Genomic DNA, 9858 nt, shown 5'->3' on the forward strand with positions numbered 1-9858 from the left:
TTGGACCTCCCACAAACATTTGATTAACAGATTTCTGTGACTTGGACATTTTTTTTATCCCAGTTTTCTGCAAGCTCTCATGGATATCTCTAAACTGGCAGCAACCACCGGGCTTAAATTATACTTTTCATTTTTTCTTATTTTCTTTAATAAGATTCTTTACAAATTGGTAAGTAGAATAATTGCTGTGGCCTTTATGATCTCTGTATACTGTGAAGATTTTTACATTATGTATTCTTATGCTTCCAAATCTAATTTTACTCCTTTTTTTTCCCCCCATCACAATCTCTTACATAGGCAATCGTGGCCAACAAAAATTGATGTACCCCAGGACCTGGAGGATGACCTTACAGCCTCTCCTCTCTCCCATGCAACTGTTCCTCAGTCTCCAGCTCGCACTGCTGAAACTGTACTCAATGGTCACAGAAATAAGGCACTTGGTGATTCAGCAAAGAAAGAGGATATCACTGAATTAGCTGGGCCAGCGCTTTCAGTAGTTCCTTCAGTGAGCTTAAATCCCACTACTAGTGGCCGGAAGTGTTTGTTCAGAGTAGAAGAAGATGAAGAGGAAGATGAAGAAGATAAAAAACCCATTTCTCTTTCCAGTCAAGTTGTTCTGCGCCGCAAGCCTTCAGTTACAAATCGTCTCACTTCCAGGAAGAGTGCACCAGTGCTCAATCAAATCTTTGAGGAGGGGGAGTCAGATGATGAGTTTGACATGGATGAAAACTTACCCCCAAAGCTTAGCAGGTTAAAAATGAATATTGCATCACCTAGCACAGTGCATAAGCGCTACCACAGAAGGAAAAGCCAGGGCCGGGGGTCTAGTTGCAGTAGCTCAGAAACTAGTGATGACGACTCAGAAAGTAGGAGACGTCTAGATAAAGATAGTGGATTTACATATTCCTGGCATAGACGGGATAGTAGTGAAGGGCCACCTGGCAACCAAGGAGATGGTGGTGGACAAAGCAAACCAAGCAATGGAAATGGAGGGGTAGACAAAACAAGTCCTAGTGATAACAACAAAAGTGGGGGAAGTCCCTCCACTGGCACCAGTGGTAGCACTAATAACACTTCAGGTTCTACTCGTAGATGTGCTGGATCTGGAAATTCAATGCAGTTATCTTCTAGAAGTGCAGGGGACCTGGTTGAAAGCCTAAAATTGATGAGCCTTTGCTTAGGTTCCCAGATTCATAGCAGCACTAAATACATTATTGATCCTCAAAACAATCTGTCATTTTCCAGTGTGAAAGTGCAAGAGAAATCAATGTGGAAAATGTGCATAAGTTCTACAGGGAGTGCAAACCAGGCTTCATCTTTGGGCAGCATAAAATTTTTTTCTGACCAAATGTCAGATGCACCAAATGAATTGCAACGGATAAAGAGTAAGAACTTGAAAAATAATGTGCTACAACTACCTCTCTGTGAAAAGACTATATCTGTGAATATTCAGCGGAATCCCAAGGAGGGACTGCTATGTACCTCCAGTCAAACTAGTTGTTGTCATGTCATTTGACAATGACCAGACTTAATAGCTCAATCTACTTGACAACATACCATTCTTCCTGTTCAGAGCTGTGAACACCTTATTTCAATGAATCCTTTTTTTTGTCTTAATATTTTAAAGTGGGCTTTATGAGCAGTTATTTATTACATTTTAATTTTGTGTTTGCTTGATGGTATGACAATGCATGGTCTTTGTGCATGCTGCTAGCCAAAACATCTTTATTTCCCTACAGATTAGACTATTTTATTGTGTAATTTTACACGTATAATTTTACTATGGAAGATCTGGATTAAATTAAAAAATGTATATCTGGATTCTAATGTAAATGTAGCACTTAGAAGTTTCATATTCTGCACTTAAACTAGAGAGAAAGAAAGAGAAGCTTTTGTTTGCTTGTGAAATGTTAATTCTTGTTCTGACCTTCTGTGATATCTAAAATATGTGATATGTGGCATACTTCTGTGTGTCTGAAACAGAACCAAAGCAATAATGTTTTGATGCTGAAAACTCCTCAGGGAGCTTTCAGATGTTCCAAGGCTTGTACAAAGCAAAGATGCACTGAAAATTAGTGATCTTAAACTATGATTTTAAACCCACACCTATTTGTCTTAAGCTATAATATGGTTAAAGTTGTGCTCAATCAAACTGCAAAGATCTTGTTTTCCTATAGGCAAGATTTTTTAAAAAGCAACTAGATTTGTAAGGCAGCTTTTTCCCATAGAAATATGTTAATATTACAAGCAGACAATCTTCTTTTTTAATATACAAAGGTAAATTATAAAGTCTACTTCTGAGTTTTTACATTCTAACTGAAAATAGTTTGTATAAATTGCTTCTGTTGTTAGTAGTTTATCATGACAACTATCTTTAATATTTTAACATTTCTTATTCTAAGTGTGACCCTTAGATCTCAAAATGCAATAAAGAATGGAAAATGTTGAGATAATTGGATACAAATTTAAATTGATCAGTATTATTGTCAGATAAAAATTTTCCTCATCATTGGACTTTTTGGCTCTTGTCAGGACTTAATATGTTGTGTTGTCTCTTTTATTTACTCTGTTCTGTTTCCCTCAATACCCTTGTTTTATATTAAAATCAAGTCCAATATTTACAAAAACTAAAAATTGGCACATAAGAAAATATCCTTTCCTCATTATTTAAAGCTATTAGCTTTTCCATTTTGTTTCCCCATTGCCATTGAAATAATGGCAAATTCATGCTTTAGAATATTTCTATACAAAAGGTTACTTTTGACCAGAGGAACTAACTTTTGTGGAATTTTATCTAGAATAAAATATATTGCAGATTCCTAATTTTGGGAAGGGCAAGAATGTTTTATTTTTTCATGCTGTGCACTGGGTCTTCAAAGCAATGCTAATAAAAATTGGTGTTATTATGTAGCAGCACCCCACCCAGATATTGAATGTCTGAGAGGCGTTTACACTGTTTAGCATATTGTAACATTTACAAAATGGTCAAATACAATGCATTTCATGTACACCGTAGAGTGAGTAGAGCACCAAAGAACTGCATTACATTTGGTCATAATTTCTGTAGTTAACACTGGCTTTTTAAATTAGTATAATACAATTTATTAGGACAATCTGCATTGCACAGTATAGTTTTACTGTCTAACCTAGCTAGGGATTATATATTCTGCTCCCTAAACAAAACAAGTGATAAACATTTTACTTTATGGAACTTTTCATTTTTAAGCTACGGTTGCAGTTCAGTCAGTGTGATGTTTATAAATTTGAAAGCTACAAGAAGAGATGTGTGGGTGAAGCCATAGAACACATTTGCTTGATATTTTTGAGCAGGTATCTTATAAAGGGCCAGAAATAAGATGTGTAGTTCACAGACAGTGAGCACAACATCTATATTAAAAGTAGGAAAAAATTTATAAAGGGCATTGGCAATAAACTATTGCAGCTTTTTTTTCCACATATTGTAAATACTTTCCTGATACTATGTACAGCCTTGGAATGGCACCTTTTAACTAACCCCAGGTGTATTTTGTTTCCAATGTTTTTATATACAGATGTATATATGGTGCTCACTTTAGATCAGCAGTGTTGACCATTTATGCTGCATAGCTGTATTATAGCCTTAGTTGTGTATGGTTGGTTGAACTTCCGGGTGTACAAAAGTTAGTCTGAGTGTTGTCCTTTTATCCATTTGTTCATAGGTGAATGATTGTGCATGTGTTGTATGTTATATTATGTTGTCATGTAAAAGGAAGGGAGAGAATAACCACTACATTAAAATAATATTGGACCAAACTATTTAGAACAAGTAAACAGTTTCTTGTACCCCTTAACCTGTCTTTAAAAGTTGCATATAGTTATGGTAGCATATAAATTAAATATTGTGGAAAAACAATTAGTCTTGTATTTTTCTGTGTGTATATATAAATGTACCTTGGCAACTTTATCTGTATTTAAGATGTGACAATCTTGACACAGAATTTTAAGAGTAGCAGTAAAAATAAAATAGAACAGAATTAAATAACTTCTCACCAAGAAAGAATGTGTGTGTTAAGAGGGTACAGAAATATCGGCTGATCTTGTCGGTTGCTTCCAGCAGTGTTTGGCTTTCCTCATTGTATAAACATTCATGGTGTATGACAGAAATGGATAATCCAGTTAATAAAAGTGACATCTTGATTGGTGCATAAACCTTGTTTTCTATGTCAGCTTTGCTTAGTAAATTGTATAGACTATTCATTGTACACTACGGGGGTGAAAAAAAAAAATCTTCTGCTCTAATATCCTATCAGAACACAGAAACCAGTGGTGTTTGGTTGAAACACATGGGAAAGTCTTTGCAATGTGATACCTCTAACAGCTGTTAGACACTATTGATGCTTACAAAACCACTGCTCGGCTGCACCCCTAACCTTTTAGGTGCCTAAACTTCTGCTGGTTGAGCAGCTAAATGACACTGCACATGCCTAAGCCCTGACAGGATTCTCTTGCTAAGGCAGGGCCTACTTCCATAGATGTGCTCAGGGCATGGCTAACCTGCACAAGAGGCTACAAGCAGACTGGGAAGTTTTGGGTCTGGCTGATGGCTAGATTACTGTGGGTCTTCCTCATCCCAAGTTTGAAGTCCTGATTTATAGCATGAATTTGAACCCCACTTATCCTACAGCCAAAACAGGTGGCCTGACCCTGGACTAGCACTCTCTTGCATTTTCTGAACCAATAAACATTCATTTTTACAAAGTGGAAGAGATTCAGAGGGGCACTCTCCTAGAATGTGGGAGACCTGGGTTCAAGCCCCTGCTTCAAATCAGGCAGAGCAGAGATTTAAAAACGTGTCTTCCATGTTACAGGAGAGTACCCTAACCACTGGGCTACAAAGAGGATAGGTTTCCTTCTCCTTGTGCTCTTCCTTGCCCACAGCTGAACTGACTTAAGTGCCTAATTCCACATGAGGGTTGGTATCAGAATTCTGACCAAAGGAAGGCATCTCCCTCCCATTTGGAGTTAGGCCTTTGGCATTTCTTACTGGCTAGTGTAGGCATTCATAAGCTGAAGGGGCGTTGTCTATCTTATGTCTCTCTTCCTGTACAATGCATAGTGAGTCTGGGTGATTATCTTGGTTTTGTGAATTCCAGTGTGTAGCAGGGCACTCAGTGAGTTGCACATTGTACTTCTGTATACAGGCAGTCCCCGGGTTACGTACAAGATAGGGACTGTAGGTTTGTTCTTAAGTTGAATCTGTATGTAAGTCGGAACTGGCGTCCAGATTCAGACACTGCTGAAACTGACCGCCAGTTCTGACTTACATACAGATTCAACTTAAGAACCCCAGGCGTCCCCAAGTCAGCTTCTGCTGAAACTGATCAGCAGCTGATTCCAGGAAGCCCGGGGCAGAGCAACTCTGCCTGGGGCTTCCTGTAGTCAGCGCTGGTCAGTTTCAGCAGAAGCTGACTTGGGGAGCCTGGGGCAGAGCAGCTGGGGTGCTGCTGGGTTGCTCCAGTAGCGCCGCTCCTGGGTGCTACTGGACCAACCTAGCAGCACCCCATCTGCTCTGCCCCAGGGTCCTGATTCAGCCGCTGCTGAAACTGACCAGCAGCGGCTGAATCAGGACCTGGGGCAGAGCAGCTGGGGTGCTGCCGGGTTGGTCCAGTAGTGCCCAGAGCGGGCGCTGCAGGACCAATCGGCAGCGCCCCAGCTGCTCTGCCCCAGAGTCCAAAACAAAAGCCTGGTCTGCTGGGGGGGGGAGCACACTAGCTGCGCCCCCCCCCTCCCAGCAGACCAGGGACACGGGGAGCAGAGCCTCTGAGGCTTTGCTCTGGCAAAGCCTCAGAGGGAGGGACCCCGCCGTGGCTGCGGCTTCAATCTGGGTGCCTGTGGTCTGCTGGGGACCGTCCCCAGCAGACCACAGGATCCTGGACTGAAGCCGCAGCCGCGGGGGGGTCCCGCGCCTCTGAGGCTTTGCCAGAGCAAAGCCTCAGAGGCGCGGGGAACCGCCGCTGATGCTGCTTCAATCTGGGTGCCTGTGGTCTGCTGGGGACCGTCCCCAGCAGACCACAGGCACCCAGATTGAAGCGGCAGCAGCGGCGGTTCCCCGCGCCTCTGAGGCTTTGCTCTGGCAGAGCCTCAGAAGTGCGGGAACCCGCCCGGTGCCCCTGGTCTGCTGGAGACGGTCTCCAGTAGACCAGGGGCACCGGAGCAGCTTACGAACGGGGCTTTCTCGCCCCGACTTCCGGGGCGAGAGAGCCCCGTTCGTAAGTGCGGATCTGACATAAGTCGGATCCGCGTAAGTCGGGGACTGCCTGTACTTAAAATGGAACACCATAGGCTATAACAGGTTAGTTGTAACTCCCTTGTTTTCACTGTGCCCACTCATATAGCTGCATTAGTTTAGTTACTCTGGTGTAATTCTGATGCGTCGTCAAGACCACAACTATTCTTTTGTGTTTAAAATGTCTATGATTAGCACCAACTTAACTGTATTTGAGATTGACGACAAACCCTCAAGGAGTTATGTCACCTCACTCTTAAACATCTGAACTTAAAACATATAAATGTTAGTCTCAGATGTTCTCAACATGAATGTTTGACAAAAACTGGTGAAATGGTCTGAAACCAACAAGTACCAGAAAAACGTCAACACAGTGGAACATAAGCCCTTGTTTTGCTAGCTAATCATAGGGCTGGAAAGACCCTCAACAGATCATCTAGTTATGCCACTCCCACACTGAGGCAGGAGCAAGAATACTAAGACCATCCTTTAATAGGTGTTAGGCCAACTGGCAACAATGGTGGATTCCATAATCTCCCTTGGAGTCTATACTAGTACTTAACTCTACTAATAGTTAAAATTTTTCCTAATTACCTCATTTAAATCTCCCATTTCATTATTCTCCTGTTTTCAGAGGACTTAAGACCAAAATCTGTCTTTGATAGTGGCCAATGCAGGTGCCCCAGAGGGAATGAACAGGCAATCAAGTTGCCTATGCTTAGCATCTGGCAAACCTGGAGACTACTGATCACTATGTACCATCATCTTTGTAATGGCCTATAACATATTTTGCAAATTGTATCATTCATTCTGCCATCTTCTAGTCTCAAGGCTAAACATATATAGAATACTTTTAGACCTTTATTATAGGTCCAGTTTTCTAAAGCTTTTATGAGTATGACTGAAAAATGTAAATACTCAAGATCAGATCTCATGATGGCTTGCATGCATTTTTATGATTTGCACTTAAGAGATTTACCAGACATCTGTGTTACATTTCAAGTGGATTTGTGATCCTTGGTAAGTGACAGCGAGCCACACTTATTCTTACTGTAACATCACGCTAGGGAGGAATTTGGCCTAATAACACTTCACTTGAGTGCAGGCTGTGTTCTCCTGGCCCCCTCCAGCGATGGAGAAGGGCTAGGGTGGTGCAAGCAGGGGTTCTAAGCAAATGGGTTTAGCAAGAGGAGGGGGGGGGGGATGGCTGAGGGACGCAGAGACACATCACTCTGTCATCCTGCAGGAAAAGGATGAACGATTCTTTTGTAAACTGAGTAGTGTGGGATTTAGTCACTATACTGATAAGCATTCAGAGATAACCTAGCTCATGGCTCAAAAGCTGACACTGCTGGCTGGCATCACAGCATGTTGCTATGCTGACAGGATATAACAGAGATCCTGCTCATTTGTCTGAGAATGATTTAACACCATTTTCATGATTAAATTCTTAAGGTGGCATTTCCACTGGGCCATCCTAAATGTTCCTTGTAGTTCCAGCTAAACTAGTTTTTTTCCTTCAAATAACCCCTCCACAGCCTCAAAACAATTTTGTATGAGTGTTAGCACAGAGTATCTACCACTATCTCCAAAGCTGTACTTGTGTTAGTGGTGAATGAAATAACTCTCCTCTTTACATACTGCAGAAATTGTGTGAAGGAGAGGTAATTGTGTAGATTTTGTTCACCGTCAAAAATTTTGCAAACATTAACAAAGTGGTTTTGGCCTTACTACTGGCCCCACACCATACAAATAAACAGCTCCTGTGCTAAAGCCATTTGCTACACGTAAATATTTTTAAAAATGCCTTTTCTGCCCTACCCCCCCGTTAGTGCTACAAAGCGTAACCTCTGCAGAACACTGTTGATGTTTGTCCTGAGATAAACAGGATTTCCCTGTGGCTCTCAGAACAGAATGCTGGTCAAAGATGGCACTTTCACATCATAGGTTCAAACAAAAACTTGGAATTGGACTTACTGGTGGAAATAAATGACTATTTGGCCGCTGCTACATTTTTCAATTCATTTCAAATTACATTGTTATGTAAAGAGGGCCAGTAGAGTCAACATACATAGTACTTTAGCAAAATATCCTGTTACTAGTACATGGTGTTATATATGCACAGATGACCAAATCGCTGCTGTGGTGTCTAACGCACTAGTCACTAGTGGCTACTTGGCTGGTTGAGTGTGGCTAGTTTGCTATAGCAGTAGTAGTTACTGTAGTGGCTACTGCTTCAGAACTTGTTGGACACCACAGCAATAGTGCCTTTAAATTAAATTAAAACAAAACAACAAACAAGCCACCAGGTAGAATAGGAAGGACCAGATCCCTACAGTGTCTGTCCTCAGGCTCTTACAGGAAACTTCTCACGTGTTTTACCTTTAGCTTCTTAAGCTGTATTTTTTTTTTCCATGAGCACGAGACGTCATTCAGACCAAAAGCTGCTAACATCTTACAGGAGGGGCTCCCTAGTTCAGGCGCTGTTGGTCAAGATTCCCCAATGCAGTAGGTTTCATCCTCCCTGTAAAGTTTCAGACTCTCATGTAGTCTATTTAAACAAGATTTAATTAAAAACAATCATATTAAAGCAAACTAAATAGTCTGAATCTCACTGCTTTGACTCACTATGTGACTAGTTAAGCCAAAAATATTCACAAAATGTGTTTGAAGTCAAGTTACCACCTTACCTTTCTATATGGCATGTTCTCCTTTTCTCTATGGTTCCGTCTACACTGGCATGATTTTCCGGAAATGCTTAAAATGGAACAGTTTTCTGTTATAAGTATTTCCGGAAAAAGCGCGTCTACATTGGCAGGATGCTTTTCCGGAAAAGCACCCGTGCCAATGTAGACGCGCTTTTCCGCAAAAAAGCCCCGATCGTCATTTTCGCGATCGGGGCTTTTTTGCGGAAAAGAAATCTGTGCTGTCTACACTGGCCCTTTTCCAGAACAGTTTTCCGGAAAACGACTTTTGCCCAAACGGGAGCAGCATAGTTTTTCCGGAAAAGCACTGATGATTTTACATTAGATCGTCAGTGCCTCTCCGGAAATTCAAGGGGCCAGTGTAGACAGCTGGCAAGTTATTCCGGAAAAGCGGCTGATTTTCCGGAATAAGTGGCCAGTGTAGACACAGCCTATTTGGCTGTCCAGTGGCACATCTTTTTTGGTTTTGGATATCTTGGTCTCCCTCTGTCTTGGAGCCCAAACTGTTACTATTTTTGATGTTAAAAAGCAAAAGAATCCATGACATCAGCACTTCTATAATAAACTGTTTCATTAGGTGTTCCATCTGTAAGAAGTGTACCAGTGCCTATTCTCTGTATAGAGACCATTGTCCCTTATATCATTTAGCATCTGGCCATGTAGCTATTGCTAAATTTCTCCTTCTAAAAGCTCTGGAATTTCAAACACCATTTTGAGGTGTTTCATGGTGTCAAGCTCAAGCTACCTTTTTTGTAAAGTAGTTTTCTCTCACTGGTATTTCTATTCTATATCACTTATAACACAGATTAAAATCAATCTTTTACAGTGGGAAAAGATTATTCTTGCTCATTTTTTTTCAGAGGAAGGTAAAAATAACTATATCATATG

General features: G+C 41.2%; 1 protein-coding gene across 1 annotated transcript in view; it reads left to right on the forward strand.

The window, feature by feature from the left end:
* SNRK (SNF related kinase) overlaps positions 1-4176 on the forward strand; it is a 54315-nt gene extending 50139 nt beyond the window's left edge. The window contains exon 7 of the mRNA XM_075921959.2: positions 298-4176. Coding sequence (XP_075778074.1) covers positions 298-1516 — 1219 coding nt within the window. The 3' untranslated portion in view covers positions 1517-4176. The remainder of the gene's footprint in view (positions 1-297) is intronic.
* Positions 4177-9858: the final 5682 nt, after the last annotated feature.

This window comes from Pelodiscus sinensis, chromosome 2 (assembly GCF_052426305.1).
Source record: "Pelodiscus sinensis isolate ZL-2025 chromosome 2, ASM5242630v1, whole genome shotgun sequence".
In the NCBI taxonomy this organism is placed as follows: Eukaryota; Metazoa; Chordata; order Testudines; family Trionychidae; genus Pelodiscus; species Pelodiscus sinensis.